Source organism: Sarcophilus harrisii, chromosome 3 (genome assembly GCF_902635505.1).
Source record: "Sarcophilus harrisii chromosome 3, mSarHar1.11, whole genome shotgun sequence".
Lineage (NCBI taxonomy): Eukaryota > Metazoa > Chordata > Mammalia > Dasyuromorphia > Dasyuridae > Sarcophilus > Sarcophilus harrisii.
The window spans coordinates 428,553,193-428,577,649 of record NC_045428.1 but is presented as its reverse complement, the minus strand read 5'-3'; the positions used below and the strand labels follow the sequence as shown (position 1 = coordinate 428,577,649).

At 34.5% G+C, this 24,457-nt stretch overlaps 1 protein-coding gene across 8 annotated transcripts in view; it reads left to right on the top strand.

Annotated features, from left to right (window-relative positions):
• Positions 1–15,548, top strand: part of NBEA (neurobeachin) — a 727,838-nt gene extending 712,290 nt beyond the window's left edge. For all 8 annotated transcript variants that reach the window (XM_031960710.1, XM_031960705.1, XM_031960707.1 and 5 more), the window contains 4 exons: positions 10,360–10,461; positions 11,067–11,263; positions 11,781–11,932; positions 13,742–15,548. In XM_031960710.1, the coding sequence (XP_031816570.1) occupies positions 10,360–10,461; positions 11,067–11,263; positions 11,781–11,932; positions 13,742–13,832 (542 nt within the window). In that variant the 3' untranslated portion in view covers positions 13,833–15,548. The remainder of the gene's footprint in view (positions 1–10,359; positions 10,462–11,066; positions 11,264–11,780; positions 11,933–13,741) is intronic.
• Positions 15,549–24,457: the final 8,909 nt, after the last annotated feature.

Here is a 24,457-nt window from a genome sequence, read left to right as displayed (position 1 = left end):
CACTGTTTCATTGTTTAGATGGGTTTTCTAATATAATGCTCTGCCATGAAAAGTTGTCACAAGATCTGTAATTCTCTCTTTTCTCTAGGTATGAATTCTTAGGCAGAGATAGCATTCTAGCAAGCATCTCAGTGTTAGATTTATCTCTCCTCCTTCTCTGAAAATGCTCCCTCCACTTCTCATTCCCATTGCCTCCTCTAACCTGCATTTCTACCTGGACTAGCAAAGTCCTGTAATTAACAATTTTTAGAGAGAAAAAGTTTAAAACAAAGAAATTTAAATGGCTTTCCCTCTGCCCAGATGGAAAAGTCAAGGTAAGAAAATGAGACACTGGATCACCTCCTTGGAAAGCAGTGTACATTAATTAGTACAATTAGTACAATTCATTAGTACAATGAAAAATGACTGACTTTAGAATCAGAGGACATGGCTTCAAATCTCATCCCTGAGAATTACTGCTTGTGTGGTCATGGGCAAGATATTAACTTCCTAGGGCTTCAGTTTACTTATCTATAAAAATGAACTAGATGGCTTCTGAGGTTCCTTGCAGTCTTAGCTCTATAGTTCTAAGATTCTGTGATTATAAATTCAAATACACAAAGGACCAAATCAGCTGTATACAATGTCTATGTCAGTAAAACATCAAGCAAAAAAAATTTTTTTTATAAAATCACAGTGTAAATAAATTTATTGCATTTACAATGATCTAGTCAAGCGTCTTAGCATAAACACAGTTACTGTACACAAAAAGCTTACAATTTTAGTTTTTTTAAGATATTTTTTCCCTTTACTGAAAAATATTAAGGCAAAACTCTGGGCAAATTTACTTTCCCCCTTAACCATATTAACACTTCGAGGACTTCTGGGTAGATTTAAAACTTACACCCTGTTTGTCAGATTAACAAGTCAGAGATTTGAGCATGACAAATTATTATGAAAAGGAGAGAAAAACCTAATTATACCTACATTAATATCTTTCATTTTAACAGGATCTATTAGGCTACTTCTGATTTCCATTAGTTGGCCTAATTTGAAGTCTTATTATAGGAACTAAACATTTTATCCTGTGCCAAGTAGGCAAACTCTTAGGCAGCAGGGTGTTGCAATGACTAAAGCACTTGGGCCAGGAGTCAGGAGACCTTAATTCTCTTAGCTGTGTAACTCTGAACAAGTCACTTAACCTCTGTCTGCCTCAGTTTCTTCCACTGCAAAATAAAGTTAAGAAAGCATCTACTGGGGCAGCTAGGTGGCGCAGTGGATAGAGTAACAGCCCTGAAATCAGGAGGACCTGAGTTCAAATATGACCTCAGACACTTAACACTTCCTAGCTGTGTGACACTGGCAAGTCATTTAACCCCAATTAACTTAACAACAACAATAAAAAAAAGAATAGCATCTACCTCAAAGAGTTGTTGTGAAAAATCAAATGAAATAATATTTATAAAATACTTAGCATGGAGTTTGGCATATTATAAGCCCCATACAAATGTTTATTTCCTTCCTTGCATATTCCCCTTTGTGGTATTTTCTTTCATTATCATTGTAAAATTATATTATTTATTCCTTAGCCCCATGTGCACAAACCAGAAGATTTCTAAAAAGAAAGCTTAAGTGGTATGGTTTTATGTTTGCATTCCTTTATTCTATGTATTTTTAAAAGATTGATAGTCCTTCTTATATCTTAGAAGAAAAAGTTATTTTAGTATATCTATCTTGTAGGTGGAGAAACAGTCTGCCATTATATCTTAAATCCTCTGGTGAATAATTCAGGCATCTCAACTCAGAGACTTTTAAATTATCATTACCAGTTCTGCTAATCTTTCTTTAACTGATTTTTAAGAACTTACCATATTTGACTCATCAAAATAATTTAAAAACAAAATAATGCATATGGAATAGTTTCTGATCATAAAAATAACAGCCAAAGATTATCTCAAATACTCTATACTTTGATTGTAACTGTTTTGTTATATATTTTATGATCTCTTTATTAAGTGTCACTCTTTAAAATCTGTGATTTTGAACACAGAAAATTATCTTGGAGCCTTGGACTACATACCTGAGTAGATGATAGAATTGAAGAAAAGTGAGGGACAGATGCTTTCATCTGAAACAGACTTTATACAAAATCAGAAACTAATTTGGAAGTGATAAAAATTAATTTGCACACTTTAATTGGTCTCCTACATGAAAAAAGGAAGGGAAAAGAAGGCAGCTTCTATGAAAAGCTGCTTGAATTTTTTGTCAGGCAGGTATGTTGGACTTGGCCGTTTATCCTCTTGAGCCACTCTCTGCAATATATTACATTCTGCCTCTGACTGGTATTCTTTAAGAGGATCAATGCTATTCCTGTTGTATCCCTGGAGTCTGAAATCTTATTGATCTTGAGACTTGACATTTCTCATTATATACTGTAGCTTCCAAGAAGATAGTCACAAAAGATGCAGGTTAACATTGCTTTAAGTTTGGATACTTGAAAAAACACTTATAATTGAAAAACAAAACTCAATATTCATTGACATCCTAAAGTAAGATAAATTTTTAAAGTACAGAGTTTTACTTAAAGTCCTTAAAATAAAATTCACAAGACATTCATAATATAAATGGTTTTTAAATTATAGCAGAAACATTTTTGAGGGAAGAAAATTTGTCCTTTTCAAATGGAAAAGAATTAATGTTCAAGTATCTAGATTGTCCTAAGTACCTTCCTCTTCTAATTCTCATTCAAAGAAGTATTTTCATTCCTTTGTTTTTTGAAACTAGAAAACTTTAGTCTATACTTTCTCTTGACTCCCATCTTTTACTTTTTAATACTAGCCAGCCCCTCAAACATATCACTCAATACTAAACATTTGCAAGCCTTATTTATTTTTCTTTTCCTTCTACCTTCTCTAATGAAACTTCTTCTAATGCCCAAACCCATTTTCTCCATGACCATTGAATATTTTTTTAATATAAATGCATAAAAAGTAGTCTACAACTCTGTTTTTTCCAAGAGTGCTTAAGCTTCTGAGAGAAGGGACATTTACAGTATCATATATGTTGTAACTTCAATAGACTTTATAGGGGCTTAATCATGTCAAAAGATAATTTCATACAAAGTATTTTTGTTTACATTATAGTTTTGACTTTAATGCCAGTGTTTCAGTCCCCAAGTCAGTGATGTACAAATACAGATTCTATTAGAACTTTTCTTTTCTTTGTATGGCCAGTACTTAGCACTGAACCCTGGCACAGAGTAATCACTTAATAAACATTTGTTATTGACTCATTGATGTTCCTTCTACTTCTGGGAATAGGATTTTCCTGTCCTTTCTCAGCCTAAATATAGATGTTTCTTTTCTCTCTAAAGGTTATATCCTGATGTTCCTTGGGTTCTTTCTACACCCAGTTTCTCTATGTCTCATTGCACATCCATCAGGTAGTGGTGATTGAAATACAGCTTCTCACCATTTGGTTCCACTCCTCTTCTTCCATATAAATAAATCTGAGAATGGAGGTTTGGTTCTTATAAAGAAGTAGAGCAAGAAGCAAGGTCTAGTACAAAAGTTGGTATCACTTAGAGATCATCTCTAGGGATCTGAAATGAATGGGACTTATAGTTGTCAAGATGAATGACACCTTTATGCTATGCAGTACCATCTTTCCATTTATGATTTAATTTGAGAATGTTCTGAATGGAATGGTCCTGAGAAAGTGCTGTCACTTCAGACCCTGGGATTAGGGAATGCTTTGGCAGAAGAGGAATTCAGACAAGATGGTTGTTGCAATAACAGGAGCCACCTGCCAGTGGCTGCTGTAGAATGGATCTCTTCATGTGAGAGGATGATGATGATACAAGGAGACTGAGAGGCAGTTGCTCTGTCTGACCTCTCCCCTCTTCCCTCCCATTTATTTCATTCCCAATTCACAAGGAACATCTGCGAAGGCTGCTTTGCAACTCCTTCAAAGTTTATGATTCACAGGTGTAGAGGCTCTCAGAGAAGTGACCTGTCCCTTCACCTAGGCATGGTCCTTAACAACCCCTGATCTTATTGGGAATGGTTCCAGTTTATTCCCATTACATATGATACTTATTGTTTAAATAGATTCTACTTACTATTTTAAGGAAGAGTCCATTTATTCCTGTATTTTCTACTGTTTTTAATAAGAATGGGTGTTGGAGTTTATCACATGCTTTTTCTGCATCTATTGAGATGATCATATAGTTTTTGTTAATTTGGTTATTGGTAATCAATTATGCCAATAGTTTTCCTAATATTGAACCAGCCCTGCATTCCTGGTATAAATTCTACTTGGTCACTGGTGTATTATCCTGGAGGTGATTTTCTGTAATCTTTTTTGCTAATATTTAATTTAAGATTTTTGCATCAATGTTCATTAGGGACATTAATCTATAATTTTCTTTCTCTGTTTTCGTCCTACCTGGTTTAGGTGTTAGTACCATGTCTGTATCATAAAAGGAATTTGGTAGGAGTCCTTCTTCCCTATTTTTTTCAAATCATTTATATAGTATTGGAGTTAATTGTTCTTTAAATGTTTGGTAGAATTCACATGTAAACCTGGGTCCTGGGGGATTTTTTCTTACGAAGTTGATTAATAGCTTGTTCTACTTTTTTTTCTGAAATAGGACTATTTAAGCAATTTACTTTTTCCTCTATTAACCTGGACAATTTATATTTTAGTAGGTATTCCTCCACTTAGGTTCTCAACTTTATTGGCATAAAGTTGGACAAAGTAATTCCTAATTATTGCTCTAATTTCCTTTTCATTGGTGGGAAGTACTTCCTTTTCATTTTTAAGACTTACAATTTGATTTTCCTCTTTCCTTTTTCTAATCAAATTTACTAAAGATTTATCTATTTTGTTGTTTTTTTCATAAAACTAACTCCTAGTTTTATTTATTAATTTGATAGTTCTTTTGCTTCAGTTTTATTAATCTCCTTTTATTTTTAGAATTTCAAGTTTGATATTTGATTACGGGTTTTTAATTTACTCTTTTTCTAGATTTTTTAGTTGCAAGCCCAATTCATTGATCTTCTCTTTCTCTATTTTATGCAAGTAAGCATCTAGAGATATAAAATTTCCTGTTATTACTGTTTTGGCTGTATCCCATAAATTTTGGTATGTTGTCTCATTCTTGTCATTCTCTTGGATGAAATTATTAATTGTGTCTATGATTTGCTGTTTCATCATTCATTCTTTAGGATGAGATTGTTTAATTTCCAATTAGTTTTTGGTCTATTTTCCCCTGGCTTTTCATAGAATGTAATTTTTATTGCATAATGATCTGAAAAAAATCCATTTACTATTTTTGCTTTTCTGCATTTGATTTTGAGGTCCTACTGTCCTAATACATGGTCAATTTTTGTATAAGTTATGAACTGCCAAGAAGAAAGTGTACTCTTTTTTGTCTCCATTCAGTTTTCTCCAAAGATTTATCATACCTAACTTTTCAAGAATTCTATTTACCTCTTTAACTTCTTTCTTATTTATTTTGTGGCTTTATTTATCTAGTTCTGAGAAAGCAAGGTTGAGATCTCCCACTATTATAGTTTTACTGTCTATTTCTTCTTGCAGCTCTCAACTTCTCCTTTAGGAATGTCCATGTTATACCATTTGGTGCATATATATTTAGTATTGATATTACTTCATTATCTATGGTGCCCTTTAGCAAAATATAGTTTCCTTTTTTATCTCTTTTAACTAGATAAATTTTTGCTTTTGCTTGATCTGAGATCAGGATGGTTACCCCTGCTTTTTTTTTTTTTTTACTTCACCTGAAGCATAATAGATTCTCCTCCAGCCTTTTACCTTTACTCTGTATGTATTACTCTGCTTTAAATGTGTTTCTTGTAAACAATATCTTATGGGATTCTGGTTTTTTAATCCAATCTGCTATCCACTTCTGCTTTATGGGATAGTTCATCCCATTCACATTTACAGTTATAACTACTAATTCTGTATTTCCTGCCATCTTATTATCCCCACATTATTCTTTTCCTTTTCCTTTTCCCCTTTCCCTCCTCCCCAGTATTTAACTTATGAGCATTACTTATCTCAAGTAGCCTTCCCCCTTTAAAATCCTTTCCCCTTTCTTAAACCTTTTCTCTACTGTTTCTGTTTTCCCTTGTATTTAGCCTGCCCCTTCCCTTTTTGCCTTTCCCCTCCCTCTTTTCAATAAGGTGAGAGAAGTTTTTCTGTAAACCAATTATGTCTAATATTTTCTCTTTGAGCCAAATCTGATGAGAGTAAGATTCACACAATATTCATCTCCCTCCCTTCTTTCCCTCAGATACAAATAAGTTTCCTTTGCCTCTTCGTGAAATGTAATTTCCCTCTTTTTACCTCTACTTTTCCTCTTTTTTCTGATACTCTCCCCTTTTCATCTTTAGTTCCTTTTTTAATATTATAACAGTAAAATTAAATTGTACATGGACTCTCTACATATACCTATAACAGAAATACAGTTATCAAGAGTTCTTTTTACCTTTTTATGCTTCTCTTGAGTCCTATATTTGGAGGTCAACTATTTTGTTTCCCTCTGGTCTTTTCATCAGAAATAAATGGAATTCATCTGTTTCATTGAATGTCCATCTTCTTCCCTGAATGAAAATGCTCAGTTTAGCAGGATATAACTTATTTTTGTCTGCATTCCAAGTTCCTTTGCCTTTTGGAATATCAGATTCCAGGCCCTTCAATCCTTTAAAGTGGAAGCTGCTAGATCCTGGGTGATCCTTATTGTGACTCCTTGGTATTTGAATTGTTTTTTTCTGGATACTTATAATATTTTTTCTTTGATGTGATAGTTCTGAAATTTAGCCACAGTATTCCTTGGAGTTTTAATTTTGGGGTCTCTTTCAGGAGGTGTTTGGTCAATTCTTTCAATGGGTATTTTACCTTCTGATTCTATGACATCAGGTCAGTTCTCTTTGATGATTTCCTGAAAAATAGTGTCTAGGCTCTTTTTTTCATCATGGTTTTCAGGGAGTCCAATAATCCTTAGATTGTCTCTCCTAGATCTATTTTCCGGATCAGTTGTTTTCCCAAGTAGGTATTTTACATTTTTTTCTAATTTTTTTTCCATTTTTTTGGTTTTGCTTGACTGATTCTTGATGTCTTGACTCATTATTTCCATTTGTTCAATTCTGATTTTTAGTGAATTATTTTCTTCATTTTTTTTTTTTACTTCTCTTTGTATTTGTCCAATTGTTTTTAAATGAATTGTTTTGTTATATGGAATTTTTTACCATTTCACAAATTCTGTTTTTTAAGGTGTTATTTTCTTTTTCTACTTTGTAAATTCTGTTTTTCAGGGAGTTTTCTTTTTCCACTTTATCAAATCTATCTTTTAATGAGTTATATGCCTTTTCCAAACCCTCTTGCAGAGTTTTCCTTCCCTTTCCCCATTTTTCTTCTAGCTCTCTTTTGAGATCCTTTTTAATTTCTTCTAGGATAGCCTTATGTGATGGGGACCAGGTTATATCAGTCTTTGGGGCTTCATATGGAGACAATATGCTTTTAGTCTCCTCAGGGTTTGTAATCTGTTCTTCTCAATCACCATAGAAGCTATCTATAATTGAAGTTCACTTTGCCTTTTTACTCATTTAAAAAAAAAAAATTGGAATCTGCTTTTAGGGCAAGAGAAGTTTTCCAAGCTTCCTCCACAGATACTAGCAAAGCAACAGTGGCTCTGCTGGGATCATGCTGAGTTACTCTCATTTCTGGGTAGGTGTGGCCAGGTCCTCTGAGATTCTGGCATTTTGAGGTTCGCTATTTACCTTTTGTGTTTGTGTCGGATGTTTTATAACTTCTCAGCTGATCTACTGGCTTGCAGCTGGGGCAGAGTAGCCAACACTGTGGTAGAGTCCTTCCTGTAGATTTTCCACCACAGGGAGTCTGCACTATCCTGCAGAGACTGCTCCCCGCCCTGGGTTTGCTCAGTGCGCACGTCCTATGTCTGGCCAACTCCCTGCGCCCAATCAAAATAGACCTTTTCTGCCAATCCTCAAAATTATTTTCTGCTGTTAATTTGCTGCATTCCCAATATTCATAAATCCTGCCATTCTAGAACTAATTCAGAGGCTGATTTTGGTAATTAGTTGAGGGTCCAAGGAGAAGTTCAGTAAGAAGTGTGTGTCCTCTCTGCCATGTTGGCTCTGCCCCTGAGGCATCATTTTCTAAGCACTCATTAAAAAAAAAAAAGTTATTCTCATTCTGGATAATGGTATAATTGCAATGTCAGTATTCCTTCATACCTTAGATACTAAAATATCAAATTTGGAGATGGGCCTCTCCATTAGTCCTTAATCCCTCTTTATAATCTCATCACAGATGAAGATCCTCACATGGGAAGAGTGATTCTGGAGGGAAAGTGATGGTGTTTCTATTCTTCATAGAGTGATATCACCTGTAGCTTCCTCCCTGTATAACCTTTTTGCCTCCAATTATCTCTATCAGTTGTGATGGGACAGTGATGGGATACTTCTTAAGATTTAAAATGCTTTCTGGGGTGTGTGACATCTGTCCCTGTCAGTAAAATGAAATATAGGAAAAGTTCCCTTCAATGCTGGTGGTTTACTAAATCCAAGAACCCTACATAACATTTAGAACCACCCCTAATTTTCTCTATCCCCACATCTAATAATTCCGCACACCTGTTGATGATACTACATGGTTATACACTAGTCTGTGTGGCAATCTTACTTGCTTTCATAAGGAATTTGAGCCTAAATTTGGAACTATGCTCAAAAAGTTATCAAACCGTGCATACCCTTTGATCCAGCAGTGTTATTACTGGGCTTATATCCCAAAGAGATCATAAAGAAGGGGAAAAGACCTGTATGTGCAAGAATGTTGGTGGCAGCCCTCTTTGTAGTGGCCAGAAACTGAAAACTGAGTGGATGCCCATCAATTGGAGAATGGCTGACTAAGTTGTGGCATATGAATATTATGGAATATTATTGTTCTGTAAGAAATGACCAACAGAATGATTTCAGAGAGGCCTGGAGAGACTTACACGAACTGATGCTGAGTGAAACAAGCAGGGCTAGGAGATCATTATATACTTCAACAACAATACTATATGATGATCAATTCTGATGGACGTGGCCATCTCCAGCAATGAGGTGAACCAAATCAGTTCCAATAGAGCAATAATGAACTGAACCAGCTACACCCAGCAAAAGAACTCTGGGAGATGACTATGAACCACTACATAGAATTCCCAATCCCTCTATTTTTGTCCACCTGCATTTTTGATTTCCTTCACAGACTAATTGTATACTATTTCAAAGTCTGATTCTTTTTGTACAGCAAAATAACTGTTAGGACATGTATACTTATATTGTATTTAATTTATACTTTAGCATATTTAACATGTATTGGTCAACCTGCCATCTGGGGGAGGGGATGGGGGGAAGGAAGAGAAAAATTGGAATAAAAGGTTTGGCAATTGTCAATACTGTAAAATTATCCATGCATATATCTTGTAAATAAAAAGCTATAATAATAAAAAAAAAAAAAAAAAAGAATTTGAGCCTACACATTAATGTTTGTATCTACCTTCTCTCTTCCAATATAACTAGGTTCTTCCTGGGTCTAGATTCAAATTACATTCCTGGATTTTTCAAAACTTCTTTCTGATCTTTCTTCTTTCAGCAGTGCTCCCAACACTCTTTTTTTTTTTTTTTAAACCAAAGCCCTTCATTGTCTGACATTATTTTCTTACTTAGCTACCTCAGACCAAGTCATTAATTCAAACTGTTCAGTAATCCCCCTAGCACTCACCATATCTCCTAACTGCCTCTTTGACACTTATACTTTGGTTCCATTCAGCAGCATTTTGTGGGGCTCACATTTATTTTCTCATTCATTTAGTCCACAAACATAATATTAAATATCTAATCATAGTGTTCTGTTTAATAACCAGTTGATCACTGCTGCACATTGTCTACATAATTTTTTTCCAAGTTTGTTCAGTTCATTGTTTTCTCTGGGTATAAACTTTTAGTAGGTCATGAACCAAATGTTTAATTGTCTCTTTCTTAATTACTTCTTTATACTCCAAAACTTAGCATTGAAACAGTCATTCACTAAAGGGCTTGAAAATGTCAATAATAATGCTTCCTTTTCCTCATGTTGATATAATGATAAATTGAGTTATAGCTCTACATTAGGTTTACAATAATAAAGAAAAATTGTCATCCTTTTTTCAATTTGAAATATTTCACATGAATACTTTGTTTATTATCTGAATTGTGCATTTCACCTTACTACTGGAGATGTAAATTTTTTATCTTTGCAAAAGTCACAGATTTATCTCTGAGCATTTATTTCTGATGTTTCTGGTTTTTACAGGTGATTATCCTGCTCCACGAGCTGTCCTTACAGGGCATGACCATGAAGTTGTCTGTGTATCAGTCTGTGCAGAACTGGGACTAGTTATCAGTGGTGCTAAAGGTTAGAAGTTATTTTAAATCTTTCAAAATGTAGAATTTTCTTTTGGTGAGTATTTTTCCATTTAATATATACTCACAATAAATAATTATAATCACTATCAATTCTTTAACTGCTTGGTGCCAATATTTAGACTAGACTAGTATAAAATGTATTTTTAATAAATTCTGTGTGGTACTTTTTTATTATCAAAACATAATTCTACCCTATCAAATCTTGGTGTTGGGTGGCTAGAATCAGGCTTGCATATTTATGTTTGAGTGGTGAGAAGTATATATGATTTCTTGATCTTCTCTTCCCCATTGTACATCATCAGCAAGCATTTATTAAGCACCATGTTGAATGTTGGGGATATAAAGAAAGATAAAACATGATCGCCTTCTCAGAACTCACATTCCAAAAAAAGGTTTAAAATACAAAAACATTTCAAACTGGTGTGAACTACTTTTATAATTTAAGTACTTCGTTTTAGTTAATATGCTACTATTCTCATGTTTTTATAATAATAAATCAGAGCATATCTGTAGTATTTAGATTCTGTACAAGTAGCTATATAGTTTGTTATATTACCATTGATATCTGAATATTGCTGGTCTTTTCCTTTTCAGAAGGCCCTTGCCTTGTCCACACAATCACAGGAGATTTGCTGAGAGCACTGGAGGGACCAGAAAACTGCTTATTTCCTAGATTGATTTCTGTGTCCAGTGAAGGCCACTGTATCATATACTATGAACGAGGACGGTTCAGTAATTTCAGCATTAATGGAAAACTTTTAGCTCAAATGGAGATCAATGATTCAACCAGGGTAAATCTCAAAATTTTACACTAAAACTTCAGAAGAAAATATATTCAATTCATTAGGAAGTCCATGATTAATGATAGGATTTATCATTGAAAGATAGGGTCTTAGCAGCAAATAACGTATTTATTAATCCTTTAACTTTCAGGTGAAAGTAAATTTGATGACTTTGTAACCGTTGTTTTTAATAAACTCTTTTAATTAAGAGGAACTTTAATGAACATCTTGTAAAAATACTTAGAGTCAAATTTTCCTAGACATAGGGAAAGTCTCTTAACATTGCTTGTTTCATCAAAAATGAAATAATATTGTCCACCTAACTTCACATAAAATAAATGCTTATGAAAGCACTTTAGAAATATAAAAGTACTTCATACACATAAGGTATATTACATATAAGGGAAAAGTAAAATTTCATTGTGCTCTTTGCTGTAATAAGTTTTGATCATTTTTAAGAATGTCAGAAGTTTCATATATTATTGTTTATTGAGAAAATAATGCTTGATTTTCTGTTCTTTTGAAGGCCATCCTCCTGAGCAGTGATGGACAAAATCTTGTCACTGGAGGAGACAATGGAGTTGTAGAAGTATGGCAGGCTTGTGACTTTAAACAGCTTTATATTTATCCTGGCTGTGATGCTGGCATTAGGGCAATGGATTTGTCCCATGATCAAAGGTGAGTTACAGCAAAAAAGAAATCTAATTTTTAAGAATTGTAGCAAAAGATCCTTCATACATGAACTGGTAAAATGCAAGTTCCATAACACTGCTGTTAGTTTGCTCTCCTGCAATTTATTCCCTGAGGGAGAACCAGGATCCAAAGAGAATGAAGATGTACCTTAATAAGAGAAATTTAAATGGTAAGAAAATAGCCATAGGAATAGTACTGCTAAAAAGCAAAAGAAATAGAAGCGATGAGGTCAAGCAGAAAAACAGGAAATTCGTTCTGGGAAATCCCCAGAACTAATAGTCTCATTATTGTACTTGTTTCCCTTTTCTCCTATTGTTTACATTTAAAGTACTATAGATAATTTGTTGATATGTATGTGTTATTGTATAAATTGTATTAACTAGAATAAGTTTGGTTGTACAAAGTTAATTAAGTTCATGATAATTTTTTTTTTAATAACCACCCCTTAGAATCTAATGTAGCTTCCTAAATTCAATGATTCAAATGAGCATTACTCAGTATTTAAGTTAAGTAAAAGATGAATTTACAGTAAAACAAAGATTAGTTTTATCTTGGGACTTGGTCTCCAGCCCACTATTATACCCAGAAAAACGTATGGATAAAATGTCTAGACTCTGCTATCAAATTACCAGCAGAGACTTAATGGATACTTAGATTTTATCTGTTATTGGATATAATCTTTTCTTCAAGTTATTTGTGATTACTGTTCCATTGAAAATTAGATTATTCTTACTTTCAATTGTATTTCTCACATAGAATATTAGAGATCCAAAAAACACAGCTAGATTTTGTAACTTGTAGATTGATCAGGTCATAGACTGAGAAAGGACCCTAGAAATCATAAGGCCCAGACACCTCATTTTAAACATGAGAAAACAGAAGCCCTCAGAGATCACAGTAGTAAAGGATTCATTGCCTGGTCTTCAGTCCAAATCCATTACTTTTTCTAAGAAATAAACTCTTAACAGGCCTCATGTGGCATGTAATTCCATACTAATTATTGTGCTTTTAGATATAAGCAATATGGCAATTGCTGAATGGCAAATTGCTGAAATAAGAAATTGATTAGTTGAATAAGGGAGAACAAGACTAATAAGCATCTCCTAGGTTCAGAGGTTGGGCATGTGAGTGCATGTATGTATTATACGTAGGGGGAAGACCAGAGGTTTGCATGGTATTGTGCTGTATGCTAGTTGGGGAACAGTATTGAGGGGGGAGAGATATCTCTTTCTTCATTCTCATGTATTTTAGCACTCTTTCAGCCCCTCTTTGTGAAGAAGACAAAGCTTCCTGTACCTTAGAACAGAGAGGTTAATAGTCTCCTTTAGTTAATCAATAAGCATTTATTAAGCCTACTATGTGCTAATAAGCACTTTTAAACAGTTCCTGCTCTCAAGGACATCACTGTCTAATAGGAGAGACAGCAAGGGTCCAAGCTAATGGTCTGAATTTGGACAGGTCTCTGGGTGGGCTTTGGTATCCTCGTAAAGGGAGCTAAACTAGATTAATCTCTAACGTCAGTTCCAGCTATAGCATGATGATTCCTCTAACTGTGTTGTATTCCCTAGTTTCTTCAACTTTAATACCTCAAAGGATTTTTTTTTTAATCTTGGCCTGCGAAGGCTATTCCCTTTTCTCTATCATATTATGTATCTTAACCCCATCTAAATGATTGCATATTTTAAGTTAGTAGAATTCTGAATGAATGAGATTTCGCTGTATAAAGTGACAGATCCCCAATGTGTCTGAATATTGATGCAAACAAACACTTAACAAATATCTCTGCTTTTCCAGGACACTGATAACTGGCATGGCTTCTGGTAGCATTGTAGCTTTTAATATAGATTTTAATCGATGGCATTATGAGCATCAAAACAGATACTGAAGATGGATGGAGAACTGAAATCTAATGAAAGTTGAGAGCACAAGTGCTATAATGAAGGACGTTTATCTCTGGTGGAAAAACATGTCTCCATTGGCCTCCGTTGTACATTCCATTACACCCAGCAATAGCTGTACATTGTAGTAAGCAACCATTTTACTTTGTGTGTTTTTTCACAACCAAACACCAGCTGCTACCAAGCAAGCTTGTATCATGTAAATTATATGAATTAGGAGATGTTTTGGTAATTAATTTCATATATTGTTGTTTATTGAGAAAAGGTTGTAGGACCGTCACAAGAGACTTTTGAAAATTCTGAGGAACCTTGTGTCCAGTTGTTACAATGCTTATGCTAGGAACCTAATCTACATCCCATTTCCAGCCTTTTTTCAAGCTGAGAAAAAAAATACGTTTGATACTTTGTACATCAGATGCATCTTAACTTTAAAGGGATACTTTTGTAAAAGTAAAACCTTGTATAAAGAACAAAACGTTTCTTAATTTTATTGTGGAGTTACAACTTGCATGTTCTTTAAACCCAATGTCTTGATGGAACAGGTGTGTTCACACAAATTAAACTGGAGATTTGTCCGAGGGCACAGCTTGTGTTAAAGGGTTGAATTTGGACTCAATCAGTAATTTTTGACATTCTCACAAAAACATGGTTCACACTTTTAAACCTAAATTCATCCCTTCTAAGTGAAGTTTTCATAAAGCATTTGGATATCGATTCATTATTTGCCATCTTATACAATGAAAATTAAATCCTTTCCTTCTTAATTTGAAGACCAAGCAAAACGGGGGCTTAAGGATACGGTTCTGGTTTTCATTGTATAAGCAGGAGTCAGCTTTTTCAGTTCCCTAGTACTTAAATGACTCCCCGTCATATTGTGTCGAGTGCTATACTTCTGGAGTCAACCCAATGGCTTAGTTTGGTGATCAGATATTCACATTTTTCTCTTTATTTCTTCAAATAGCTTGATTTCTTTAAAAATAAGTCAAATTTCATTGTAATGATTGAAATTTTTTTTAAGTTTTTGAGAAATCTTCATCTAAATCCACATTCTTAGCCCAAGGCATTTCATCTTTTATGATATTAAACAATGGCTATCAAATTATTTTCCATAAATTATACTGATCAAGTTATACATCCAGGGGAACATACACCTTACTTCATGTTTCTTCTTTGTATATTTGGTGACTATTGTCATAGATGTACATATTGTGTCAGTAGGGCTATGAGGCATGTAACAGGAATGTAATTTTCTCAGAATTTACACTCACTTGCAGTCATTTATTTAAAAGATAAAACAAGATAATGGATTCTTTGTATTGGCACTTTGCACCAGAAACATATCATTATTTATTGCTGTGATTACTTATTTGTTCCCCACCTGTATTAGTAAGTTTTAGCACTGATTCCTTCTTCACTGTTGTTTGTATTTATAAGATTCTGAAATCATGAGGAATCAAAGTAATGATTAAGTTATTCATCACCAGTCTGTAAGCAATATTTGAGTTTTGTAGCTTAGAATTGGGAGAATACTGAACATCTGGAAGATAAGTCCATTTCATCTTGAGACCATGGTGAAATATTTTGGATATATAAATTCCTTAAGCTATTGTAACCATGTTTTATTGCAAAGATGTAAAATATGCCAGATGTGTGTGAGTTGGAAATCAAAAAAAAAAAGAAAAATAAAATATGCAAAGAATTCAGATTGTTTTATATTTCATTAAGAATTTCACTAACATGCATTGATAATGTCATATAGCCTTAAGAAAATAAATACCCCTTTCTCCACAAGATCTACAGTATCTAAAACACAAATCAAAATCCTAATGGGATTTAGTAATTTGATGAATAAACTGTTCTCCTGGACCATATGGCAGAGATTTGAACCAAGAGTGACCAGAGTGATACTCTCCCAGTGTAATCTCTCACTCTCTCTATGTGCTCACTCTCTTGTGGGGGGGAGGAGGAGAGAGGAGAGAAAGGGAGAGGGAGAGAACTATATATAAGCTAATATATGCTGAATGTCATCACTAAGTATTAATACTGGTTTGAAACCATGTCATTTGTAGCTTACAGAGTAGTTAAGTAGTGGACCATCTGGAGCACATGGACAGGACTCAATATACTTAAGCAGCTAAACCACAGTCTCCCAGCCATGGGAAAGACTTCTCCCATAAGGGAGCATACGGAACAAGTACAAAGGAGGCCCATTCAGCACCATGTCATTGAACTGCTGGAGAGAACAAAGCAACAAAACTACAAGCATCAGTTCAGTCTGTTAGAGGAAGACTTTTTTTTACTCCAAGTGAAAAGAACTCCTGGGATGCAAAGTAATCCAGAGATCAGCAACTTAAAACTCAGTCTCAACCCAATTTTATCACAGAGGTGAATCTCCAGGCACAGTGGCCAAGTAACAAAGGTTCTGCAGTTCTTTAATGATCTCCATGGTGTCATTATGACTGCACAATGTCAGCCAGTTTCTCAAGTCACTTAAAACAGTCTAAGTTAGAAAAAGAAATTGACTAAATTCCTTAAGCAATTAATTTTAAGGAAAGAGAGAAGATAGCACTAATTCAGTCATCAAATATAATTAAGTTTTTTTAAATGTAACATCCTGTGATCCTTTTATCATGTGTGAACTCCTCTTTAATTGGATCAAAAGGGAACAGCATGATTGCTAGTCAGGTATGTGAACCACAACAGGGTACTTTAAATAATGGACGAAAATTTTAGCAGTCAATCAACTGTTACCCCCTACCCAAACCTTAAGAGTAACAGTGTAAAACACCCCTCTTTCCAGACCCAACGTCCCAAACTTTGACCGCCAAGTTAGATCCTCCAGAAAGTGGCTTTTTTGTTATTTATCATTCATTTCAGTCATGTCTGACTATTCATGACCCCATTTGGGGTTTTCCTGACAAAGATACTACATACTTCACATTTCAGTCAATAATTATTTTCACATTACAAATTTTCCCCATTGTAGTTTCATTGTTTCACAGGAGCCACAGACAACATGTGAAGGGCAGCAGATGACATAGAAAAAGTTTAGAAATGCATAAAATATATTGCGTAATATTAACATATTTCATCTTTTCATACCATAATCTTCAGATTTCTTCTCTGGTATGAAAGGAGGGCCAAAAATTATTATGCAGATTTTTCCAGATCGTAGCTGGTGCTGCAAACCACCTTTGGGTGCTAACCCCAAGATGTGGAAGGAGTAAGGGACCTTTCATCTGGACAAGGGAAAGTAATTTTGGGGGAATTTTTTTAGTAGTTATAGCTTTTTTAATGCTTTCTTAGTAAATTCTTTTTTCTAAAAGCTAAATAAGTGACTGGAAGTTGTCAATGGATATAGCACCAATAGGGCCTGAGGAATAACAATAGTAGACCCTAGCTTTTTAAAGAGTTATTCTTTGAATTCTGAAAATAGCAAGTGGGAATCAATAAGCCTTATCAAATGACTTAAGAAGAGTCTAAGAAACACAGCCAGTTTCTTAAACTATCCCCTTTTCCGAGTAATGGCTCCAAGTAAACCAGCCTTACAATCTGCTTAGTAATTGTTCTTCCAAACTTCGCTGTTTGCGGCATACACTTTGGGCCAAACTGACAAGAGAGTAAGAACTTTTCAACAAAAGTTCCCCCACTGTTAAGGATGAAGAGCATCTAGGGCAATCATAGATACCCAGAATTAAGATGTAAACTCAGTTTTGAGAGCACTGAGGGGATTTCCTTATGTGTCAAGAGAAAGTAAGGCAATATCAATCAATCAGAAGTGATTTACACCCTAAGGTTCATAGCAAGAGATTTGGGGAGAAATCTCATATTAATCCCCTGCCCTTTATTTAAAAGCATACCTCAAGTGTTTAAAATATGAGACTTTTTCCATACTCCCCTTGTTTGGACTAAGGCAACAATCCTGTCAAACAGCCAGAGTAGGTGCTAAAGAAAGAAAAACAGTATTGCTAAAGCTGGAAAGGACCTTAGAGATCATTGAGTCCAATAAAAAAATTAATAGCCATCATTCATATATTAATTTAAATTTTGCAAATATCCCCCATTTCCCAGTGAAACTGAGACTCAGAAAATTGAAGCAATTTCACATAGAGTTGAATGGGTTCCCTAGAAGTCACATGTCCATACTTCTCAATTTACAGATGACAAAATAGAGAACCAATAAAGTTATTAGGCTAACATATTTGGAGGTCACATAATAAGGAGCAGAGCCAGAATTCAGACTCAGTTTCTCTAACTCTTGACTTTAGTCCCAGTCACTCAAGTAAATTAGAAAGAGTATCCAGATCCCCTGACCCCAAGTCAGAGAGGTATTCCAGCACACGTTGCCCCTTACACCTTCAATCTTCAGAATTTTAATCTCTCTGCATACAGATGAACACAGAATTCCAGTAATTCTATTGTAATCAATATTGGCACTTTGGAAGAAAAAAACCCATCGTTTTTTTCTGTCCTTCCATTGTTGACACCTAATGGATTCATTGCTTCACAGAATTCCCAGGCTGGGAATGGCAGGGGGGAGAAGTCCTCCTGTTCCATCCCAACTTTACAGAGTACAAATTGCCAAGCCAATATCTCTTTAGACAACATTTGAGTAAGGTAGGGCACTGAACACTCAGAATTGGCAAGACGGATGTCATAATGCTGTTGTGTGTGTATATGGGGGAATATATGATGTCAAATTGCAGAGTAAAGGGAATATTCCAGCAGAATGTAGGTTTTTAGAGACAGCCTTTTTTCATTTCATCTTTCTATCTCCAGCAGCTAGCACAATACCTTTCTTATATAGGATGTCCTTGAGAAAAGCTGCTAAGGAGAAAAAACAGTTCAGCCTTCCAGTTCAGCCCAAAGACCCTCTGTACAGAAAAGAACTTTTGTATCATATTTACACTGCTGAGTACCCTTTTTTCAACCTTCCAGCCCCTACAACGAAGGGAAATGAGACAACATTGTCACTACTGGGCTTTGTTTATGTTTTGGGGAGTTATCCTTCTCTTATAGCATAGGATTCTCTTTATCCATTGCCACTACCCTCTCATCAAATAATATTCATCTGTGGCTCATCTTTCAATAATTGAAAAGTCATTTAATTCATTTTCTTTCTTATCCATTCCCCTTATTCTGGAATCCAATGTCTGCTGGATATTCCACTTACTGGCTTTATGTTGGCAATTTCTTTTTTAGTTCTGTCACTCTTAGAAGATAGTGGGGATTCTGTTTTAATATTTTTTTCACCAATTACAGGTAAAATCAATTAACACTCAAAATTTTTTGAGTTCCAAATTCTCTCCCCCTCTCTTAATATTCTCTCTCCCTTTCCCTCCTTTTCCCTCTCCCTCCCTGTCCCTCCCTGTCTCCCTCTCTGTCCCTCCCTGTCTCCCTCTCTGTCCCTGTTTTTCTCTCTTCCTGTCCCTTTTTCTCTCCTCCCCTTCTCTTTCTCCCCCCCTCTCTCCATCCCAGCTCAAGAAGGCAAGCGATTTTATAAAGATTATATATGTGCAGTCAGGCAAAACATTTCTTATGGTATTCAAGCTGTGAAACAAGAGACCAAAAGAAGAAGAAAAGGAAATTAAAGAAAAAATATGTTTCAAACTGCATTCAGACTCAATTAGTTTTCTCTGTAGATGAATAGCATTTTTCATCATAAATCCTTCAGAATTGTCTTAGATCATTATATTGCTGAAAATAGCTAAGTCATTCATAGTGGCTGTTATTGTATACATTATCCTCCTGGTTCTGCAAACTTCACTTTACAATAGTTCAGGTAAAGCCTTTCTTGGTTTTCCTGAAATCATCCTGCTCATCATTTCTTATAGTATATAGGTATATATAGTATATAGTATAGTAGGTTTCCATCACAGTTATATACCATAATTGTTCAGCCATTCCTACTTGATGAATTTCCAATTCTTTGCCACCACTAATAGAGTTGTTATAAATATTTTTGAACATACGTATAGGTCCTTTTCCCTTTTAAAATTTTTTTTTCTTTGGGATATAGAGATGATAGAGATTTTCAAAATTAAAAGTGAGTACCTTCCTCTATTAAATACCTCATCCATTTGAATGATTATATGTGTTCTATCCTTCCAGTTATGCATAGTTTCTGATATGTTCTGACATGTTTTCCCTTAAAATGCTTTCTGACATGTCTTTCCCTTAAAAACAAAAGAAGAAATACATTATGTATGTCGCATGAAATATGACTCTCTATCCATTCTGCTTTACTATTACCTAAAGGTAACTGACTTTTGTTGAAGCACTTGGTAATATACAAAATCAGAAAAATTGATTGGTAATCAAGAAAGCTAAGCTCAAATCCTGACTTAAAACAGATTTGCTCAAATTATCTGGGCAAGCCCTTTAACCTTTCTAAGCCTTAATTTCTCTGCCTGTAAAATAGAGGTGATATTAGCACTGTTTTTGAAAAACAAATGAAATGTACCCAAAATACATTGGGAATTCTGAAACTTCAGCTATTATTACTGGCAATAGTATGAATTATCAAAATACTCTTTTAATTAATTATTAATAATTAAATTACTCTTGCCTGATAAAGGCCAACATTTACTTGGCCATGACAAACTCAATATATGCAAAATTTATCTCAACATCATATTCAATGAAGTACTCAGTGTCATAGAAGCATAGATCTAGAACAGGAAAAGACTATGAAGGTCAACTAATCCAGCCCCTTCATTCTAAATAAGAGGAAAATATGAGGCCTATGGATATCAACTGACTTAAAGCAGAAATGAGACTTGAAGGCAAGTCCTCTGTTTCCAAATGAAGGTTCTTTCCAGTGTAATACGCTACTTCCCCAAGAATATAAATCCAAGTTTAGAGGGAACCTTGAGAATAAATCAGAGCTAATGCAGAGTACGGGATTTGATTGTGTTTTTGGAGTAAATATAAGTGATTTTTGGATTATCTGTTTAGAGACTAGCTCAGGAGAACAAAATCAAAAATTCAGGCTAAGGGAAAAAAAATTTTACCTATTTTTTGTATGAGATGATGACACCTGTATATGGGAAGAGTGTCAAAATTCAGTCTTATTCTTCCAATTAATGATAAGGCAATTTAAAAATAGAACTCCTTGGGAAGACTTATCCCCATAGTAATTGGTTATTAGCATGAGTACTTAACACAAAAAATTCTTAATCTTTTTTGCTTTTATTCCTAAAACCAGCCAAGGTCTTCCCCTCTATTCAATTTTAAGTTCATAGAAAAGTATCCACCCAGATGTAAACAGCCCTACATATCTGGGGCTCCTGCAAGATATTATATTTACATATTTCTTGATAGCAAACTTCAAGTGTATTAGGAAATGGGAATGGAAATAGCAATCAAATCTCAAATTTCACAGACTCCTCAACTGATTACAATGCTAAAAAAAATTCCAAAATATAGATCTAGAAATAGAGGTAACAGGTTAACTTCTTATTCCCCAGCAATCACCACATTGGAGCCCTTCAAAAAAAAAAAAAAAAAAAGCCCCAGAGATGGGACATCTAAACAAAAGGGGAAAGCTAGGAAGCCATATTTGGAGTTGTTTTTCTACTCATCTGGATGCCGAATTGGAGGACTGAAGTCTCCCTCACATCTCCTGCCAGCTATATCTTTCAATAATCTTTTAATAAATTTTATTTGAACTTTTAAGTCATGTTACATGAGTTTTCTCCTTTTTTCTTCTTTAGTGCAGATGCTAATTTACAGTATCATCATTCATTAACAGAGATGCTTGTCACCAAATATTGGTGACAAAATAGAAATAGATGGAAGAAAAAGATCAAATCTCATTTTAAAAACTCCTGGAAATAGCCCTCATTAAAGTCATTGCAGTGTGTGTGGCCTGAATTCATTCCCCACAGAGACCAAAAAGCTTAACTGCATAAAAGTATTTAGTCTTGGCCTGGAATCAGGTAGAACAATAGAATAATACATAATAGCAATAGAACAATGTATAATCAAACCTTTACTACCAGCTGTGTACTCACAAATTCTCCCAGGTCCCAAAAAACTGAAGAAATAAATAAAAAGCCACTTCAAATACAGGAGTTCTAAAATGTGCAGAGTTGAGCTTATTTTTCTCCATGTGTATTCTTCAGTAAGAAGGCAAAATACTGGGGACAGTAAACATAGTTCAAAATTCAATGCTCAACCCGTGCTCCCTGCAAGGTCAAAAGAAAAAAATAAAACAAAACCAGGCACTCTGGACTCAGGATCTCATAGCTTCTTCTCTGGTATGTGGGCACAAACCTAGGGAAAGAGATCATTGCAGAATCAACAACTTTTTATTTTCATTTATACTGTCATGCTAGGCCTTCAAACTCTCCTTGACCATCCTCATGGTAAAGGAGAGTAGTGGCCCCAACAATCAGCTCCAGCAAGGGGAATCATGACATTGTCATCATATCCTGGTATCCTTCCCAACCTTCAGCTATCACCATCTCTGCTACATCATTTTACTTCTTTTATGCCTATTTTCTTGTTTTCCAGCCCCAAATAGCTATCCAGGTGCTAGGGTCAGACAATTACAGAATAAGGGAGGATACATAAGAAACTGGGCCCTCTCCCAAAAAAAAGAGAAAGGCAAATAAAATTATTAAGAAATAAGTAATGATATCAATAATCACATCTTTAGAAGTTATCATTTTTCTCTAATTTTTAAGCTAAAAAGTATTGGGAGGGAAGAAAAAAGGGACTGTTGAAGAACAGAAAAGATTAAAATGGCTAAAGAAGCTTGGATTATGATTTTTAAGATTCTGTCTCATTCTGATTCCTACAATTAGATGAAAAATAGTTTCATATTAATTCATTTTATTTGTTTAAAGGGACCTGCCTTCCCTGAAACTAAGGTTCTAATACTGGAGGGTAAATAATGTCTGTCATGGGCCAGGTCCTGTACTGTACATATTACAAATGTCTTCTCATTTGACAGATAGTTTTTTTATTATTATTATCCTCATTTTACAGAGGAGGAAACAGAGTTATACAGAGATTAAGTGACACCAGAGCTCATAAGCATCTGAAGTCACATTTGAACTCAGATTTTCCTCACTCCAGACCCAGGGCTCCTGTGTACTATAGTGCCACCAAGCTAGAGCAAAAAAGATATTGGCAAGAGAGATGCCATCTTCAAAATTTTAATAAGAAACTAAAAGTTATTAAACATCAGGTGTGGGATTTGAAGCCTAAAGAATAAAATCAATGGTGCTGTTAAAAAAGATGAAAGGGAAAAGGAATGACTAGAGGAGAAGGGAAAGAAAACATTCACAATCAAGAAAAGAAGACTATGAAGCAGAAATTAGTCACCATTTTTAATGTCAGTTCACCCTTTTGGCAGTCCAGTCAACATTTATGGACCCATCTTCAAGTGTTTTAAAATGCATAAAGTAAAATAGGAGACTAATTATACTGAAATAAAGATGTAATTTTTTTCCCATCCAAGTTCATGAGTCCTCTGAAATGTATCTACAGAGACTGTGAGTATGTTATACATGGATCCCAGGACAAGAATCCCTGCCATAGGAGAAAAGAGGGGAAAAGAATCCCGAGGAAATCACGAGAAGTGAAAACCTTGGAATTCTAGAAAACTGACAGAATAGCAATGGCCTGTGAAATGGAAAAAGGAGAGAAAGCAAAAATAGGAATATGTGTATATATATGTGTGTGAGTATATATATGTACATTCATATATTTGTACATATATAAATGTTATGGTAAATTATGTTTTATTTTCTATATTGTATGCAAATATAACATATATGCTTATAAATGCAAATATAATATGCATGCATCTATAAAAAGTCCAAATGAAATTATTATAATCTTTAATTATCCAGCATGTTTTTGAAAACTGATAGCATGAATATTATTTCAATTGGAGAAGAATGGTTTACCCAGAGTTTCACTAACCAATAAAAACTAACTAACCAGACTCAAGACTTCCTGAAAAGAAATGAAAGGATTTCCTGCCTCATCTTGTCCTCATAATTCAGTACATGATCTTTTGCTACACAGACAGAATAAGACTAAAAATCCTAGAGCAAGGGTCTAAAAGAGCTGTTCAAAGCTTTTTAGTAGATAATAAGTATTATGGAATTTTCACATTACAATTAATGAAAACATTTCTAAAAGATTAAATAGAAACCAGATTATAAGGAATTTAGAAGGCACAGAATAAAGAATTTACTCAGGGACTTTGAAATAAATATAAAGGAAGATAAAGAATTTACAAAGGGAGGATTTGCTTTGGGACTGGACAAAAAGAAAAATGTCATCTTCAACCAATCAACAAACAGTTATTGCATGCCAGGTACTGTATTAGGAAAGCACAGGGTATGTAAAGAAAAAGCAAAAATGTCCTCTACCTTCAGGGAGTGTATAGTCAAATGGAGAAAACATTTATATAAATAGGTATACATATTCATATAGAGTAGCTACAAAGTAACATTCGAGAGGAAGATTCTAGCAGCTGCAGGGTGGGAGATGGGGAAAACCATTAAGTATCTTCTGAAGAAAGAAAGAAAAGAAAAGAAAAAAGAAAGAAAAGGAAAGGGAAGGAAGGAAAGGGAAGGGAAGGGAAGGAAGG